Source organism: Takifugu rubripes, chromosome 1 (genome assembly GCF_901000725.2).
Source record: "Takifugu rubripes chromosome 1, fTakRub1.2, whole genome shotgun sequence".
Lineage (NCBI taxonomy): Eukaryota > Metazoa > Chordata > Actinopteri > Tetraodontiformes > Tetraodontidae > Takifugu > Takifugu rubripes.
The window spans coordinates 3,126,722-3,144,903 of record NC_042285.1 but is presented as its reverse complement, the minus strand read 5'-3'; the positions used below and the strand labels follow the sequence as shown (position 1 = coordinate 3,144,903).

At 43.3% G+C, this 18,182-nt stretch overlaps 2 protein-coding genes across 5 annotated transcripts; both read left to right on the top strand.

Annotated features, from left to right (window-relative positions):
- The first annotated feature begins 505 nt into the window (after window positions 1–505).
- Window positions 506–8,570, top strand: LOC445975 (alpha-N-acetylgalactosaminide alpha-2,6-sialyltransferase 2). 2 transcript variants are annotated; one of them, XM_029836895.1, is made up of 9 exons: window positions 506–2,372; window positions 4,185–4,476; window positions 5,762–5,927; window positions 6,276–6,450; window positions 6,674–6,812; window positions 6,885–6,988; window positions 7,207–7,290; window positions 7,433–7,532; window positions 7,650–8,570. In XM_029836895.1, the coding sequence occupies exons 1-9, from the start codon at window positions 2,215–2,217 to the stop codon at window positions 7,818–7,820; spliced, it is 1,389 nt and encodes a 462-aa protein (XP_029692755.1). In that variant the 5' UTR covers window positions 506–2,214; the 3' UTR covers window positions 7,821–8,570. The 2 variants fall into 2 exon arrangements, with proteins under 2 accessions (XP_029692755.1, XP_029692759.1); XM_029836899.1 differs by having other exon boundaries at window positions 507–2,348.
- Window positions 8,571–11,243: 2,673 nt separating this feature from the next.
- LOC101079414 (uncharacterized) lies at window positions 11,244–17,208 on the top strand. 3 transcript variants are annotated; one of them, XM_029836860.1, is made up of 3 exons: window positions 11,244–11,283; window positions 11,925–11,966; window positions 15,618–17,208. In XM_029836860.1, the coding sequence occupies exons 2-3, from the start codon at window positions 11,956–11,958 to the stop codon at window positions 17,044–17,046; spliced, it is 1,440 nt and encodes a 479-aa protein (XP_029692720.1). In that variant the 5' UTR covers window positions 11,244–11,283; window positions 11,925–11,955; the 3' UTR covers window positions 17,047–17,208. The 3 variants fall into 3 exon arrangements, with proteins under 3 accessions (XP_029692720.1, XP_029692715.1, XP_029692730.1); XM_029836855.1 differs by having other exon boundaries at window positions 11,258–11,776; XM_029836870.1 differs by having other exon boundaries at window positions 11,269–11,296.
- Window positions 17,209–18,182: the final 974 nt, after the last annotated feature.

The window sequence follows — 18,182 nt, the reverse complement described above, 5'->3', positions numbered from 1 at the left end:
TTGCCATTGACTTCCATTAGGGGGCGGGGTTACCCTGTTTCCCGGCTCTTCCTGATTGGGAATCCTTTTAAGCAGCCAACACCAGCCGATCGTTTCGTTGCTGTTGGTAATCGAGGCTTCACAGACTCCGCAACTTCGCTGTTCGAGTTAAAAATAACTTTCGTGTCTCCACGACCCCACCCTCCGTCGTAGAGCACCGTTCCTTGTTGGGTTCTTTTGCACGATTCTGCACGACTCCAAGTTTTGCAAATAAATCTTTCCACTTCGGGATTTGTCTGCTGTCTGCGTTCTGGCGGTTCGCCCTCGTGTTCTTAGTCCAGGGGTCGGCAACCCAAAATGTTGAAAGAGCCATATTGGACCAAAAAAACAAGAAACAAATCTGTCTGGAGCCGCAAAAAATTAAAAGCCTTATATTCGGCTTATAATGAAGGCAACACATGCTGTAAGTGTCTATATTAGCTGTATTAGCCTACTTTCCAAATGATAAGTAGGCTACAAATACATAATGAGCATCCTGGAGAGAATGACGCACCACATAGCCACTTTAAGTTTAACTTCCATTATAATGAGATGTTGAAATTAAGTATTTGTTATACACATTGGTAAACTTTAAGAATGATTGTCACGTTATTCCTCCTACAGAAATTATATTAAAACAATTTCCTTTTCATATTTTTAATAAGCTCCAGGGAGCCACTAGGGCGGCGCTAAAGAGCCGCATGCGGCTCCAGAGCCACGCGTTGCCGACCCCTGTCTTAGTCGTTGCGGCTTAAATTAATGTAATTTAATTTTACAAGAATGAAAATCGAATCGCATATTACAGATTTAAAGGAAAGTATTTTACCAGCCCGTAACAGTTGTTGTAAATGATACTCTCACCAAGGTGTTTAAATTCTTTCCCAAGTGCAATATCCATAGTTCTCCCTTCTATGAGGAGGAAAAAAAGAAGTTTTGCATTAGGAATTGAACAGAGGGTCCCACTTCTTGCTGTCTTTTCATGTGCGTCACCAGGTTTGGAGTTCTCCTGACAGCTAAAGCTTGCAGATTCTGCTCGTGGTTACCTCCTTGCTTAAAAATCGAGAAATATTGCAACACGTTTTTGTGTGTCTTTTTTTGGTGGATGAAATATGCTGCTTGAAATGTGACAATGAATAATCTTCCCACATGTCAGATAGCGAAATGTACAGAGTCTCTTAACTATCTGACGTCTAAAATGCCTTTGCTTTATGACCTGTTGGTCATAAATTGCCATAAAAGCGATGGAGTTGTGTTGAGTCCCCTGCAAGTATCTGGTCACATCGTCTGTCATGATATGATTTTATGAGTTGATGAATAGCCAGCTGATATTACAATATCGTTCTCATCGATAACTCGTTGTATGCACGCCCAGGTCCAACAGCTATGGCCAACTACCGAGCAACATTTAGACTGCTCAGTGCGCCACGTTTGTTTTTGCTCCTCAAACAAGATGTGGATTTGCTGTGGAGACGCATTTTCGCTCCCGCATTTTCGTCCGTTGTCAGGTATCTATGTGAATCTCCATGTGGACACAGAGCGCGTTTGAAAATGTAAAGGAAAACCTTTCTGTTGGATGACACCGTCGTGTAAACGCAGTCTTCATGTTGCTTCAATTTTAGGTGTGAAAACGTGAAAAAGGGGCCCTGAACTTCAATCCGGAGATAGTCGGTTCTTTGCTATTTTTCTTATTATTGAAGAGTTGAGGTTTTAATTAATCTGTTGGCAATGAGCTGATTTTTATATGCAGACAGTTTCTTTGTTGTCAGATTATAAAATTACATGTGCGTCGACCACATGACCAGACACTTGGAATAGACTGAAAACCCACCTGGTTAACCAATAACCAGCCTCCCCTTCTTTTATGACCTTTTATAACCCTTGGATCTTTTGAGGACAAAAATCCTTTTTACAGGTGTAGACTAATTTCTGATGAGGGACATTTCATTTGTAAAAAAAACGACATTTGCAACATGAAAATTCTGAATTTAGAGATTGAAATTTTATATTTCTAAAGCCGGAATCGGGGTTGTTTTGACTTTTTATTCACTTCTGAACAGGGTGGAAGAGTTTAGCTCAGTAGTGTTTCAGTTGTTGACTGTCACTGATCAGTGACTCCACCCAGGCAACGCTCAGATATTGTTGGGAATCAGGCGTGTTCCCGTGGTCAAACGAAGGGTGCATCCATCCAGCAGCACCATGGCGCTGCAGACGAAGCTGCTGTTAGCCACGCTGACCATGAATTTGCTGATGTGGGTCTATATCCTGTGCATGAGCTGGCAGACATCGTGTGTCACTCCGCGACAGACAGTCTCCATCCAGAGAGGCAGCAGGTGGGTCCAAACACACCTGAGCAGGTAGCCAAGTTACACTTCCTGTTTTTTCTGCTCGTTTTACATTCTGTCATTTCAAACTTCTTTTAAAATATGATCTACTGTACATGAAATTGTTTCCATTCCTACATGCCACATAACCCCATACGTTTTTATATAAAATTGTTGTACAACAATTGTGTTTTACATGTTTTTTCGCATATTTACTAGTGAATTAGTGAATATTTAGGTCCTCTTTGGGTACCATCTGACATATCTGTAATTGTCCAATTGCTGCGGTCTTATCTGACAATTTTGCTATTATGGTCTGAGAATGTTGCTAAGAGACTCAAAGCGACTGTGTGCTGTGGTATCATCTGAAACAGGTGCTGGGTTTTATGACCCAAGGACCATGAATGGTCATGTACTTTGGTTAGCCAGGTGTCCGGTCATGTGGTCCACAGAGAGACACGTACCCCTTGGTCACCATCGTGGTGTGAAGAAGATGATAGATGATGGTTTCTATTGCTGACCTTAATTTTCTGCAGGCAGTTCTTTGGTGTTTTTTTTTTATTATTGAAGCAGGGAGATTTTGATTAGTCTGTTGAAAACGTGCCCTTTTTGTACGCGGATGGTTTCTCTGTTGTCATCTACGTTATGAAATCACATGTCCATGGACCACATGAACAGACTCTTAGAAGGGGCTTAAATTCCACCTGGTTAACCAATAACCAATAACCACCCCACCTCACTCCCATTTCTTTTATGACTTGGGTCATAGATCACTCACCTGGGGACAAAAATCCTTCTTACAGGTATAGACAAAAAAAATTCATTCCATTGGTGGGCTTGCCGCACTTCAAGTTGCTAAGGAAAACAATGAATAAAAAAGAAGTTTTTAGAAAAGATACAATCTTCAAGTTTACACTGTTGTGCTAGCTCTTTTTTGTTTGTTTTGTTGTACAGAGACTAAAACCATTAGCTGGTGTCAAATAACCTGAAATTATGCTAATAAGATAATATGTTTGACCAAAGGTCACTATGAAGGTGTCCTCTTGTCCACATTTCATTGTGTTTAGTCCCTCTGCAGCCATTTTGACCCAGTGGTGGAACTGGTGGAAATGTGGAAGATAAACTGGACGAAGCCCTTTTACTTAAGTCTCCTCACCTAAAGCTTTTCTAAAATCTTTATGATCAAACAAATTTCAGTACATACATTGTTTCAGAACATGTACATGTGTTTTGTTACGGGTGTCCGTCAAATGTGCGCTTTGTTGTGACAGGAAAGCACTCTGATGGTATTTGAAAATTAATATTAAATGGTTCAAAGTTTGCCCGTTTGTCTCTTGATTTCATACACAAAAAGGTTAAACACGACACAGTTAGGAGTGTTTCAGTAGTGTCGTAGTTACTGTTGCAAAGTGCAAAAGATTGTGGTTCTAGCCCCCAGGAGACCACTTAACTTTATCTGCTTAATATGCATTTTCTTTTACTTCAGTATGAATTTTTCTAAATTGGTTAAAATACGACTGAATGTCTCTCTTCCTATTTAGCACTATGTTGTGTTGCTTTTGCATTAGAATGGCAACTTTATTGCCCCTGACGTGGAGCTTGCCCCGTCTTTGTGATAAGAAATGCACACAAAGTGTAACTCGATGGGGGTTATATGGCATCAGCCAAGTTATTTGTAGAACCGCATCCAACCTTTATGCTATGCTAAGTAACCACAAGGAACCAGGAAGTGAGCTTAGACATGGGATATTTACCATTAACCCATAGTTGACACGGACTTCTTGTGATGATTCCAGCTGCCTGTTCTGCCTGACCCACCAATGAATGCTGGTTTGTCTCCCACAGTGGGTCACTGGAGTCCATGAAGCTTTCAGACCAGCAGATTAAGGTTGACAGTAGGACTACGGCGACCCCGGCCTACGTGAAATCATCAGGCCCGCGCCAACACACGGAACACCGGGCAAGAGAGCAAGAAGTCCAGAATGTGTCACGCTCAACTCCGAGATCCAGAGGTGCAAATCAAACCAGGATCGAGGTCCCCGTCAAAAAGCCCCAGCAGCCCACTCAGGAAACCAGGACGACAGACCCCCCCTTTATTGGAGACACGTACATGAGCGAAGAGATCCCACCACAAACTGTGAGTTTGCTTGTTGCCTGAAATAATTGGAGTGAAAATATCAGCGTGTTATTGGAAAAGCTGGTTGTAGCAAACATCCCTGAGGAGGAACTCTGGGACGTCTGCTTCAGGTTCTCTTCTTAGAAATGTTGCTTTAAGGTTGGCATGGTTACGACATGCTGTATTAAATATGCTGTTAGGTTTTCTGAGACATGAGATCAGATGAGAGGTTAGTGTACGTTAGGAATAAACGGAGTAGTTGGAAGGCAACACTGGCGACGAGGAAAGCTGGAATCACCCTAGCTCCGCCCTCTCCCTTCCTGGCTCTACTCAGGAACCTCCCAGACTGAAGCATTTGAAAAGGATTTTGGTTTGAATTCAGAAGATCACGTCCTGCGTTATGCCAGGGATCTGGGACATGGCCATCCACCTCGAGGACATAGTGGTCCATGGAGCCACCATGCGCATGAAGTGTCTCTACAAAGTGTTCACTGCTCTGACTGGGCATGACTTCACTTTGAAGTGCATGTTTGCACTCATCTCCTCGGTACATGGGGTTTTGCCTCTTTACTGAGGGTATAATCCTACGTCACTCAAACACAGACGCCATCGGCACGTCCATGAACCCATGCCACAAGCTCAAGAAATCCCCTACCAGGATTATATTACCCGGTATTTCGAGACAACATTGAATTACATGCTTACTTGGCAGAGAAAGGAATCAGCACATCCACACAGCCTTTTAATTAGCCAGTTGAGCAGTTGCTCAAAATGGACTCCTTGCTGGAGGATGCACATTTGAAGTGAGTCTACTCCAGACACTGCTGCACCAAATGGAAATGTTGAGCCAGGCCAACCACCATTGCTGCATCGCCACCGGATCAGGGCGACATTCAGGCTCAGGCCCGGCGCCCGCTCATATGCCAGCTGTCTATGCAAGGTTCCAGCTCTTTATTTTGGACCAGACAAGAACACAGCGCCTATGCCCACCCCTTTAGGCTGGTGGCAGACTCCTCCGCAACACCTGACCCTCCACGCAATGAGGCACCACCATCTGCCCTGCTAGGACCCCTAGAGCCACTTCCTGAAACAGGGGCCCCACCGAAACCCAACCCAAATCGTATGATCATGGGTTGTGTGTGTCATCTCAAAGACGTTGAGACTTAGTATCATCCTTAACATACTGCGAGGAGTTAGTGTGTAGACGTTGTTGGAACTGGTTGTGTGATGGGACATGTTGCCGAGCTTTGCAGCTCAGATAAGACATGTGGGTGGATGCCAACACGCTCTTATCTGCTTCACTCAGACCTGCCCCGACGGCATCCGGACTCGGCGCACCAACACCGAATTCAGTGGGAATTTTCTGAACAACGTTCCAGTCCTGCAGTGGGCTCGCCACGCCACGCACGAGGAGTACGGGCGACTGAGTCAGCACCGTGGAGCCCACGGCTGGGGGGGCGTCGATTACAACAGTGAGTTTTTGCTTCCTGTTTTGAATAAAGAAAATCTGCTGTGTTTCGGCAGCATTTATTGGGATCAGAAGGGAGGAAAGTTTGTCCCACATCTCAATTATAGCTCCAGATGGACCCGGACTGGTATAAAAAGGGGTAGTTTTAATTACACCACTTCATATCAGTGCCTACATGTGATGAGGAAACAAGGAGATCTTTCTATTCTTCTGTATTTAGACCTTTCAGTGGGAAGACACAAACGCAGCAACGCGACCACCAGCACAAACTGTCCACTGTGGCCTCCCAGCTCATCACAGTGAGCACAGTTGTGAGTTTTTCCCAGGTTGACTCTGGGTTCTGTGCCAACAGCTTTGGTGGACGCTCTGTCCGTCCTCAACTCTTCTGCCAACTGGCAGATGTTGGACGACTGGAAGGACCGTAGCAACAACTCTGAGTGCATCCGCTGCGCTGTGGTGGGAAACGGGGGGATACTGAAAGACTCCAAGAGAGGGGCGGAGATCGACAGCCACCACTACGTGTTCAGGTAGGACTTGTGACCACCGGTAGCAACGTACGCACACCGGGAAATGCTTTTGGGTGATGTAGGTAGTGTGGACAAGTTGTTTTTTTGAACATGGCAGCTGTAAAGATGGCAGCACATAAGGAAACATGTCACACTTCCTCCTCATCCTGAAGACCAGCAGAGCAACTGGTCTGTTGCTCATTTCAACAGTGTGGCTCATTGTTTCGGTGTATTTCTGTGTCAGGACCAATGGGGCGGTCATCAAAGGCTTCGAGAAGGACGTGGGCTCGAGGACCACCCACTACACCTTCTCCGCCACCACGCTGATGAACTCCATCAGGGCTTACGCAGGTGTGGGGTTCAAAGCCCCCCCAGTAGCCAAGGTGAGCACAAACGCTGAGAGACTTTCTGAAAGATACCAGGAGCCAGAATCACATCCTGCTCCCATCCAACAGGAAACCAGATACATTTTCCTGCCTGAGAATGACCGTGACTACCTGCTGGTGAAAGCTGCTGCCACACACACACTGGTGGAGAGAGGACCCCAGCGGAACCAAAAGTGAGTACGAGTACTGAGGGCAACACCACCAGTGAGACCAGAATAGTGTGATGCAGTCATTATGTTTAATGGATTTTAATAATCAGATATTAGAAAGAAGCAGCATGTTCCTCAAGGTTGAGGTTTTAAAAACGTCTAGAGTTTAGATTTTTCTTCTGCCGCAGGTTGAACAACAGATTTTTCTCCGTAAGGTGTGTTGATGCTGTCTCTCTCCACAGTCCAGCCTCATTCTTTGGAAAGGACGTTTCTGCGGAGAAGGTGAAGATGTACCACCCAGATTTTGTCCGTTACCTCAGGAACAGGTGAGCCATTAGCGTTTGGAAGAGCAGGAACTGTGGGAGGTTCCCACAGGGTCCGGGACAGAAGAAGCTCTGGGACCTCTCTCATCCTGTTGTTTGGCTAAATGCAGCGTCATTCTCACAGCACATTTCTGCTGCTCTTCAGATTCCTTCGCTCCGCTACGCTGAAAACCAAATATAAGGACATTTATCGTCCGTCAACAGGCGCCGTGATGCTGCTGGTAGCGCTCCACACCTGTGACAAGGTAGAAACCCCTTTGCTTTGCACCTGTGGCTGTGGCCCAAACAATTCCAGGCTTAACATTTGGAGAATGTGTTTATTCTGACTGTAGATGGTGTGTGTGTGTGTTCTGCTGTTGAAGGTGAGTGCGTACGGCTTCATGACCCCAGACTACATGAAGTACTCTGACCACTACTACGATAAAAAACAGAAGTCAGTGGTCTTCTTCAAGAACCACGACCTCCGGATGGAAATGGCGCTGTGGCAGCGGCTGCACCAGGCAGGCCTCATCCAACTGTACATGCGCCAGTGACTTCAGGGGTTCCAGGACGTGGGTCCAGACCCACCCACCACGTGGTTTTATAAACTGTCTCAACTGAGGGGAGGGGTTAGGGAGGTTACATACCCCCTGTTGGATCAAACTTATTTATTGTTTTTGTCTAAACTCTGGTTTGGTTTGGAACTGAGCCATCTCAGAGCCCTGCTGGTGTGGTCTAAACCTTGTTGAAACAAGCGTTAGCCAACACCGACTCGCTATTTCAGTTTGACTTCAAAATTTCCACTAATCACGATGACTCCAGAGGCTTTGCAACCAGTTTGGGACTGGAACTAAACTGGGGTCTCTTGTGGGTTTGTATGGATGCAAATCTGATCCATAATTGACATTAAAATGGTTAAACAGAAATGCTGTATCCTTTTCAGATTTTCAGTAAATATTTCCCAAGATTCAATTTGAAGTGGGGTTGGTTCGAGACAAATCAAGAAGTAACATTTTGAGAATGTTCCCTCTGAGCTAGGCAACAACCAAGGAAGCCATGCATTATCCTGTGGTTGCCCTGTTACCTCCACACAACATTGGGTTATCGAGAACGATGACTGTTGCTGTTGACATTAATGTTCCTGCTTCATTTATATTTTACACTTAGGCTACTAATTGGCATTCAGCCAGTGCTGCATTTAATTCTGCTTGGTGAGCAGAAAGGCAGCGGAAAATGTTGTTTTTTGTGATACATGACTGTGCAATTCTTCATTTTGATTGACCCTTTTTCTATATTAACCCTTTAATGCACAACATGGGTCTAACGTGACCCGACTGAGTTTTTATTTGCTTTGTCTTTGCAATTAATTAATTTTATTACTTAGCATTCCAGGTATTCCTCAATTAACTTGTTTTTGATCAGAATTAATCCTTCTTGTATGTTTTTCTTTTTTACATTTTGAATAAAAACACTTTTTATATCACTACCCCTCTAATGCACAACATGGGTCTTGTTGAGAATTGTCTTTATCTTGTTGTTATGTGTTTCACCATATGTTTCTGTCTTCTCTTAGAAGTTAGGCAAGGTAGACTCATTGGTAAATGTAATAAAGAACAGAGACATTCCATTTGCAGGATTGTTGTTTGTTCTATTGTTATCTCAGGAGCCAGTCAGGCAGGGGTTGTCAAACACTCATTGTAAACGGGACATCAGGGGGGTTGATGATCACATTTGCATGAAGAATGGGATCTGGCCACCTGGGAAAACAATGGAAAAGAAGAACTCTACCAACACCAAATGGGACTGGAGGAAGAGGACGAGGCCATCCCAGCAGGGGATCTGGATTGGATTACATGAACATTGTGAATTTGCATGTGTGTGACTATAAAGGACTGGGCCAAGGGATAGTTAGGTTGTCAGACTTCGTGCCCTGACAATTAACTCTGTTGTTGCTAGGGTTATGAACTGGCCCGGAGCTCTGTAATATTTGTATCTCGAATTGGTTCTATTGTCAAATACATTTTGAAATTGGCATTTTTCTTCTTGAAGTCTTCATTCAAAGAACACGCGGATTAGCAGTTACAATACGGGAGGTATTGCGATCCAACAGTCTAAAATGACCCATGTCCATTTCCCATGTTATTTCATGTATGGCTGAATGTTTCTATGCTGAATGTTTCTAATCTATGTATTTCATCATTTATTCATCCAACTATTCAGTAAATTTTAATTGTTTTATTCAGCACAAATCATCATATTAATTGTTCTCTCCTTCCTTTATGAATAAGCATAGCTATTGTCAGTCTTCATGAAGTTTTCACACAGTAAATATAACTGATAAGGTTTAAGTTACCTTGAGAAAAAGTACATTACTTGTCAGAGAGGAAAATATATTCAATACACTACTATTAGCTATATTGTGTTCTAGCATATTATATTGTAGCTAGCAATCTATCTTAGCTAGGACACCAAAATAAAGCTAAACTAGTGCGACAGTTGACAGATCCTGTCACTAGAAATGCCTCAAGATCATAATAAACCCTTGCTGCCCCATTATCAAGCTTGTCTCTGTATACTGATGGCAATATGTTGTGCATTTGCTTTTCTATATTCAGATCATGGCTGTTTATAGATTCACTGCTGAAATGGTTGTGGGGATGCTGCAGAAGGGACTAGATCAGGAAGATGAGGATGGAATTGGTCCTGATTCTGAGTCTGAAATCTCATGATGATAATGACCCAGCCTATGTGCCTCAGGGTCAAGCTGGAGTTATGGGTGTGTCTCTCCTGAATGAAGAAGACTCTTCTGATGACAAAGAGGGCTCATCTGATGAGTCTTCTGAAGAGGAAATTCAGACCCAGTCAAATAGATTTAGTAAAAAAGGATCTTACTGTAATGACAATCCCCCCACTCACAGCAGAATAAGAAGCCATAACATTCTTCCCTGAAGTTGCTGCTGATTTAGATTTGCACTAATAAAGGCAGCAGTCACGGTTTGCTAAATGTCACGGTGCCGCTCTGCATCCCGATAGGCCTTGTTACAGTTGTCTTGTCCATTAGACTTGTCTGATTGGACGTGTTAAATTGGAATTTATTGCTTATGGTTATGGGGAGAAGCAACAGCGCCCCTCTGGTGGCTCCTGCACACTGCAGCTTCCACCACACGTCTAAAACAAGCAAAATACACACACACATATGTTTTAATGTTTAAAACTGTTTTACATTTTAAATTCTCAGATATGATGCAGTCAATTGATACAGAGAAATTCTACAGGAAGTGCAGGAAGGGTACATGTGCAGACCGGGAACTTAGCGCAACGGTGTAATAATAGTAATGAATTTGCCTTCATTGGTCATTTTAAACACATCAAACGATGCTACCATCACAGGTCTATGTTGATGTGTGTGAGCAGAGTAGAAACAGAATACTGACTAAACTTTTGCGCCGCCAGCAGAGGGAGATATTTCACTTCTGTTGCTGAGACTGACACACGTTTGGTCCTGTCCCTCTCTGAGCTTCCACAGCTCCAGCAGACCACAGCGTAGAAAATCACCGATGCCACCACAGAGTCATAAAAAGTCCTAAGCAGTGTCCTGCACCTCAGTCTCCTCAGTCTCCTCAGCAGATGAAGACGACTTTGGCCCTTCTTGTACAGGGCGTCTGTGTTATGAGAAAATAGATGTTAATAGAAAAATAGATGTTAATAGAAAAATAAATGTTAATAGAAAAAAATTATGTATTCATTTTATAAATTAAAAATGCAACATGCTGGTTCATGGTGGAATATTATTAATTTTTGGATTCGTGCAACATTTGTTAGTCTATTTCCTTCATTTAAAAAAACAACAACTCGCAGTTATAATGGACTCTTCATAGATTTTGGGTGGATTTCTGGTCCGAGTTTCTGTGAAATCACGTGGTTTCAAGTTCACGGTGTGCAGCTTCCTGCCAGCCTCCTTAAATCCCTCCACCCCCCTCCTGTCACTCCTCTTCAGCGCTCTCCGTCAAACCGCAGGTAAGAACCGCAGGTAAGAATCCTTAGGAATTAAGAACCGATCAGACGTCGAATTCTGCAATCGTTGAAATAGATCCGATATATTAGTTATATTTGTAAAGGATCTGGTGTTTTCTCGTATATATCCCACTTTGGACCAGTTCCCGAAGCAAAAGTCGGATCATATTCGGCATGTCAGACAAAGTTAATGTGTTCGAAGCAGTGAAGTCAGCTCCAATTCACTTGCTCTGTGTATACGAGGCATTACGGTAAATGCTGAGCACAGGCGCCTTTCTCTTGCATTTATTTCGTCCAGTAAATGTGAAACTCTTCATGGTTCATTAATCGGAGCAGTGAATATGTTTAACAAAGTGAAAAAATGTCGATATTGTCATAATGTTTGATAATGTGTCTGATATCAGTCATTCATAAGTGGTTCAAATCAGCATTTAGATAACTGTTTCTTATTGATCACTATAACTGCTGGCAGCTGATTCCTGTGTGTCGGGTAAAGGTAAGTTCCAGCTGCTGGTGAGGGGCAGAAAGGTGGGAGGTCACTCTTGGGAACCAAGGCCCCTCCCCTAACTGTCCATCAACCTGCCACCAGTTCCAGTGAGTCAAAGGAAACATGCAGTAATCTGAATAACTTCTATTTTCCTCAGATTCGAGGACTCTGAAGAAGACAGCATCGCCATGGCTACTGAGTAAGCACCGATAGCTCGACTACCTATCTAATTTACATAGACTGCATATTTATGCCAGGAAGAAGCTTTTATTAAAGTGTGGCACACCCCTACCGTGGCCTAGACCATTTCACTGAGCACCTGCATGAAAAACCTGCAACTTTAGTTATAGTGAACATTTTAGAAACAAGTTACAGAGTCTTTCAGATATAAACGCACAGCAGGAACTAAACGTAGCAGCAACATAAAGGCATTGGTTAAGCTAGAAAATAAAGCTCAAGATAGAATAAAATAAAACAAGATAAAGTGAAATAAAACCAATCAACAGCAACAGAACATCTGACCCGGTAGGTGTGAACCTGTTACCAGGAGGGTACTTTATACAAACTTTCTTTATTGATGTTTTTCACAGATAGGGAATCAAAAACATTGGTATAGCAGTATAACAAATTTCCAATAGTAAAAAAAAATAAAAAAAAATAAATAAAAATATATGTATATGTGTACCCACATACACAGACGCACATATACATACCCATATATAGAAAAATAAATAACAAAATGATAAAGGTGAAAATGAAGGAGAACCACATACGAGACTGTTCAAAAGTAAATGGTTAAATAAATTAAATAAAATTAATGGGGAGGGGGTGGGGGGAGGGGGGGGGTTGGGGCTCAGTCAGGTTCTGCTACAATGGTCAGAGAGTCGATGTGCGTGATGAAGGGCTGCCATATCTTATAAAAACTGCTCAGGGACCCTTTGAGGGAGAACCTCATTTTCTCCAGTGTAAGACATTGCAGCACATCCTGAATCCATTTATTATGGGTTGGGGGGGAAACGTGGGACCATTTTAAAAGAATAAGTCTTCGGGCAAGCAATGTAGTGAATGCAATGATCTTATTTGTGGACTTAGGCACAGTGTGTAGCGAGTATACTCCAAAGAGGGCAGCGAGGGGTTCGAACAGGATGGTTTGACCTGTTATTTTACTAATTGTTTCAAATATTGCTGTCCAGAATTCAGATAATTTAGGGCACGACAAAAACATATGAGCGAGATCGGCAGGGGCTTGCCCACATCTGTTGCATGAATCTGTTCTGTCAGGATAGATTTTGGCCAGCTTGGCATTAGTGAAATAGGCTCTATGCAAAATTTTACATTGTAGAAGGCTATGCCTCGCACAAATAGAGGACGAGTGGATATTTTTTAATATCTTTTCCCATTGCTCATCATGCAAGGGAGCTCCAAGGTCCTGGCCCCAAGCGACTCTTAGCGAAGTCAGTTGATGGGGAGACAGAGTATAAATTTGCTTGTATGTGATCCCTATGAGTCCTTTCTTCCTGGTGTTAAGGGTTAAGAATTGGTCAATAAGAGAGTTCGGGGGTCCGTTGGGAAACTGGGGAAAACAAGATTTCACAAAATGTCTTATTTGAAAAAAACAAAAGAGGTGAGAGTTTGGTAATTTAAACTTTGCTGCCAAATCGGTAAATGAAGCAAAAACACCATTAATAAAAAGGTCATTAAGCGTTGCTAGGCCTCTCTCAGACCAGGTACGAAAGGCAAGATCAGAGCATGAGGGGACGAAAAGGTGGTTACGAAATATAGGGGATAAACTTGATTGGGTGTGGAGGCCAAAAGTTTTTCTAAACTGGTTCCAAATCATCAGTGTGTTGGTTACAATTGGATTGGGGCTGACCTGTTTAACTAACAGTGGTAGTTGGGAGCATACTACAGACCAGAGGCAAAAACATGAGGAGGAAATTTCAAGCAGGGCCCATTGTGGGCATTCAGATACAGCTTTACCAGTGTTCCAATGAAGAAGCTTATTGATGTTACAGGCCCAGTAATAATAACGGAAGTCTGGGAGCGCTAAACCTCCCAGGGGTTTAGGAAGGCGGAGAGCTGAGCGACCAATTCGTGCCCGTTTATTGCACCAGAGAAAGGAACTAATCAGCTGGTCAAGTTTTGAAAAGAATGATTTCCTGATAAAGACTGGTATATGTTGAAAAAGATAGAGGAACTGAGGGAGTATTGACATTTTTATTAGGTTGGCACGGCCGATCAAAGAGAGGGGGAGAGAGGACCATCTGGCAAGGTCTGATTTGCAACGTTCGATTAATGGAATATAATTTTTGGCAAATAGTTCAGAAAATGATCTTGTCACTAAAATTCCCAAGTATTTAAAACCATCTGAGGCCTTCCTAAAGGGTAGGAAACCTTGTGGTAAAAGGTCGGCAGCTGAATTAATTGGTATGTAGTCACTTTTTCCAAAATTGAGTTTGTAACCAGAGTATTTGCCAAATTTTTCAAAAATATCTAAAGTTACAGGGAGACTGGAGGTAGGGTTGGACATGTACAGTAAAAGATCATCAGCATAAAAAGAGATTTTGTGAAGCTGTCCATGACGAGTGATACCCTCAAACCCGTTCTCGCTACGCAACCATATGGCCAGAGGTTCGACTGCCAGGGCGAACAAAAGCGGGGAAAGGGGGCAGCCCTGTCGAGTGCCCCTGTGCAGGGAGAACTGGCGTGATCTAACCCCATTGGTGCTGACAGAGGCAAGGGGAGAAGTGTAAAGTAGTTTAATCCAATCAACAAAGTCAGGGCTGAGGCCAAATTTGTTAAGGGCAAAAAAGAGGTATTTCCACTCTACACGGTCGAACGCTTTTTCAGCGTCTAAGGACAAAACTAGTTCAGGAGAGTCAGTAGGGGGAGAGTAGAGAACATTAAGTAATCTGCGTGTGTTTGAGGATGAATGCCTCCCTAAAATAAAGCCAGTCTGGTCAGGATTGATTAGGGCCGAAATTACTCTCTGGAGACGGCTGGCTAAGACTTTCGCCAGTATCTTAAAATCTACATTTAAAAGGGAAATTGGTCTATAACTGCTACATAGAAGTGGATCTTTGTCCTTTTTCAATAGGAGTGTGATTGAAGCCTCTGACATTGTGGGAGGTAGGAGTCCTTTTGCCTGAGCATCATTGAAAACCCTAACTAGAGTTGGGGCAATAGCTTCGGAGTAGGTTTTGTAGAACTCCGTAGTGAAACCATCAGGTCCTGGTGACTTATTACTCTGTAGAGAACTTATTGCATCTTTGACCTCAGAGATCGTGATTGGAGCACCTAACTTGGTCGCAGTCGTTGGGTCAAGTTGAGGGTATGCGAGCATGTCGAGAGGGTTTGGGTCAGGAGGGTACTTTAAAAAAAAAGCTGCTTGAATTAATGGAAAACGATGTGATTGACTGCGGCTCAGGTAGAGAGCTACAGACCAGAACCTGGAGACTGAGATCACTGGGTCAGGCACCAAAGATTCTGAAGGGAAACAACACTTGGGCTCATTACCTTCTGGGCCTGCTTCCCCATTTCTTCTACATATTCTTCTCCATCATTTTGCTCAGAACTCATTTCCAGTGTTCCAGAAGATGAGCTCGTGTTCTCCAGGATACTTCTGGGGCTACAGAATACAGGCAGCGTTCAGCGAGCGTTCACATTTTTGGTCAGCAGTAATGTCCCAGTATGAAATGTGTGTGAGACTGTAAATTATGTTCTGAAAAAACAAATTCACGCAGATTGAACGACTTATTCAATGTGTCAAACACTCAGCCCGGCTCACAAAGGTTGAAGCTTGTTTAAGGTGCAAAACTGTCTGATTCTTCTGAGTCTTCTTCCTCTGCAGGAACAGTGAGACCTTCCTGAGTTCCATCATAAAGACGAGTCAGCTGATCCAGTCGGGATCTCCTAAAATCTACCGGCTGAACGCGGTGACGAAGATCACCGAAGGCCTGAAAACAGTGACTGTCGGCACCAAAAATGTGAACAGGCTGAACAGAACCATCCTGCTTCTGGGTGAGACAGGAACAGGGAAGTCCACTCTGATCGACCTCCTGGTCAACTACGCCATGGGAGTGAAGTGGGGGGACGAAGTCTGGTTCAAGATCGTAGAGGAGAAGACGACGAGTCAGTCCAAGAGTCAGACGTCAGACGTGATCATGTACCAGATCTTTGGGTTCGGGGGGAAAACGCTTCCTGTCTCTCTGACCCTCGTCGATACTCCCGGGTACGGAGACAACAGAGATGGCAGAAATGATGACATCATTGCGGAGAGACTGCTGAAGTGGTTCACCTCTCATGGTGGAGTTCACAAGGTCGATGCAGTGGGTCTGGTGCTGAAGGCCAGCGATAATCGACTGAGTGACCGACTCGGGTACGTCTTTAATTCAGTGGCGTCTCTGTTCGGAGCAAACATGGAGAAGAACATATTCGCCCTACTGACGCACTCAGACGGCGGGCCGCCCGATAACGCCCTGACCGCTCTCGCAGACGCACAAATCAAGTATGCAAAAGATGAGCAGGGCGAGCCCGTTCACTTTATGTTCAATAACCGCCAGAGCACTCCGAGAACGGGACGATATACGGAGGCTCTGAAGTTTGCTTGGGACTTTTCTGAGGATCAAATGAAGCGGTTCATGGAGGTCCTGAACGTCACAGAAGCTGAGACACTGAGGACAACCGTGGAGGTTATAAATCAGCTAAATCAGCTGAAGGAGTGCATCATTAACATTCAAGATAAACTCAAGTTGATCGAGCTTAAAAAGACACAGATTGATCAGGAGAAAGTGTTATACATCAAATGCGAAGAAAAGATGAAGGCGAATGAGAACTACGAAGAAGATGTGGACGAGCCCTACAAAGACAAAGAACCCATTGAGGGTGGAAGCTGGTGGTTCTTTTGGGTAAAGGGGGCTACGTCATGCCGGCAGTGTGAGGAGACGTGTCACCATAAATGCACATGCACCTTCCTAAATGGTTATTATTGTCGGATCTTTGATGATCGTGGGCACTGCACAGTCTGCACCAATAAGTGTGAAAGAGAGCATCACGTGAAGGAGGAGTGGATCTACGTGCCCAAGACAAGGAAGGTCAGAAAGACCTATGAAGACATAAAAAAAAAGTACCTGGAGGGCCTGGAGGGAATGGAGAAACATTCGAGTACTTTGGAGCAGATGCAGCAGGAAATGGAGAAACTTCTGGAACAGGAACACGAGGGGCTGGAGAAAAGCTTGCAGCATATCACCAGGCTGGAGAGCATCGCCCTGAACGTTTAATCCATTTTCACCTTAAAACACCTGGACTTCCTGATCGAGAGGATGCAGGATGAAAGGTTTGCAGAGAAGGTCAGGAAGCTGAAGGAAATGAAACAACGCATGGAAGGTAAAAACCTCAGAAAAGCCCTGAACTACGCTGCAATAGCAGGAGGGGATAAAAAGAAGCAGAAATGATGTTAATTTCATCAAGAGCAAGGCTGGACAAAAGCTGAGCAACCCAGACCCTGCAGAGCTTCAGTGATGCTGTCTTAATGCTTATTCTGTGAATGCTACGCAACGGGACATTTGACCTTTAACCTTTTCAAACAAATCCTTCTATTTTGTTTCAATGTGGTTCTTTTTTTCTCCTCCCAGCTGAAAGCTGATGTGTTGACAGCATGTTCATGTATTAACCCTTTAATGCACAACATGGGTCTAAAGTGACCCGACTGAGTTTTTATTTGCTTTATCTTTGCAATTAATTAATTTTATTATTCAGCATTCCAGGTATTCCTCAATTAACTTGTTTTTGATCAGAATTAATCCTTCTTGTATGTTTTTCTTTTTTACATTTTGAATAAAAACACTTTTTATATCACTACCCCTCTAATGCACAACATGGGTCTAAAATGACCCATGTCCATTTCCCATGTTATTTCATGTATGGCTGAATGTTTCTATGCTGAATGTTTCTAATCTATGTATTTCATCATTTATTCATCCAACTATTCAGTAAATTTTAATTGTTTTATTCAGCACAAATCATCATATTAATTGTTCTCTCCTTCCTTTATGAATAAGCATAGCTATTGTCAGTCTTCATGAAGTTTTCACACAGTAAATATAACTGATAAGGTTTAAGTTACCTTGAGAAAAAGTACATTACTTGTCAGAGAGGAAAATATATTCAATACACTACTATTAGCTATATTGTGTTATAGCATATTATATTGTAGCTAGCAATCTATCTTAGCTAGGACACCAAAATAAAGCGAAACTAGTGCGACAGTTGACAGATCCTGTCACTAGAAATGCCTCAAGATCATAATAAACCCTTGCTGCCCCACTATCAGGCTTGTCTCTGTATACTGATGGTAATATGTTGTGCATTTGCTTTTCTATATTCAGATCATGGCTGATCATAGATTCACTGCTGA

Coding starts and splice junctions, on each gene's coding strand:
- LOC445975 (XM_029836895.1), top strand. CDS start 2,215: ATGGCGCTGCAGACGAAGCTGCTGTTAGCCACGCTGACCATGAATTTG. Junction 4,477..5,761: donor AAGAGATCCCACCACAAACT/GTGAGTTTGCTT, acceptor TGCTTCACTCAG/ACCTGCCCCGACGGCATCCG. Junction 6,451..6,673: donor AGCCACCACTACGTGTTCAG/GTAGGACTTGTG, acceptor TTTCTGTGTCAG/GACCAATGGGGCGGTCATCA.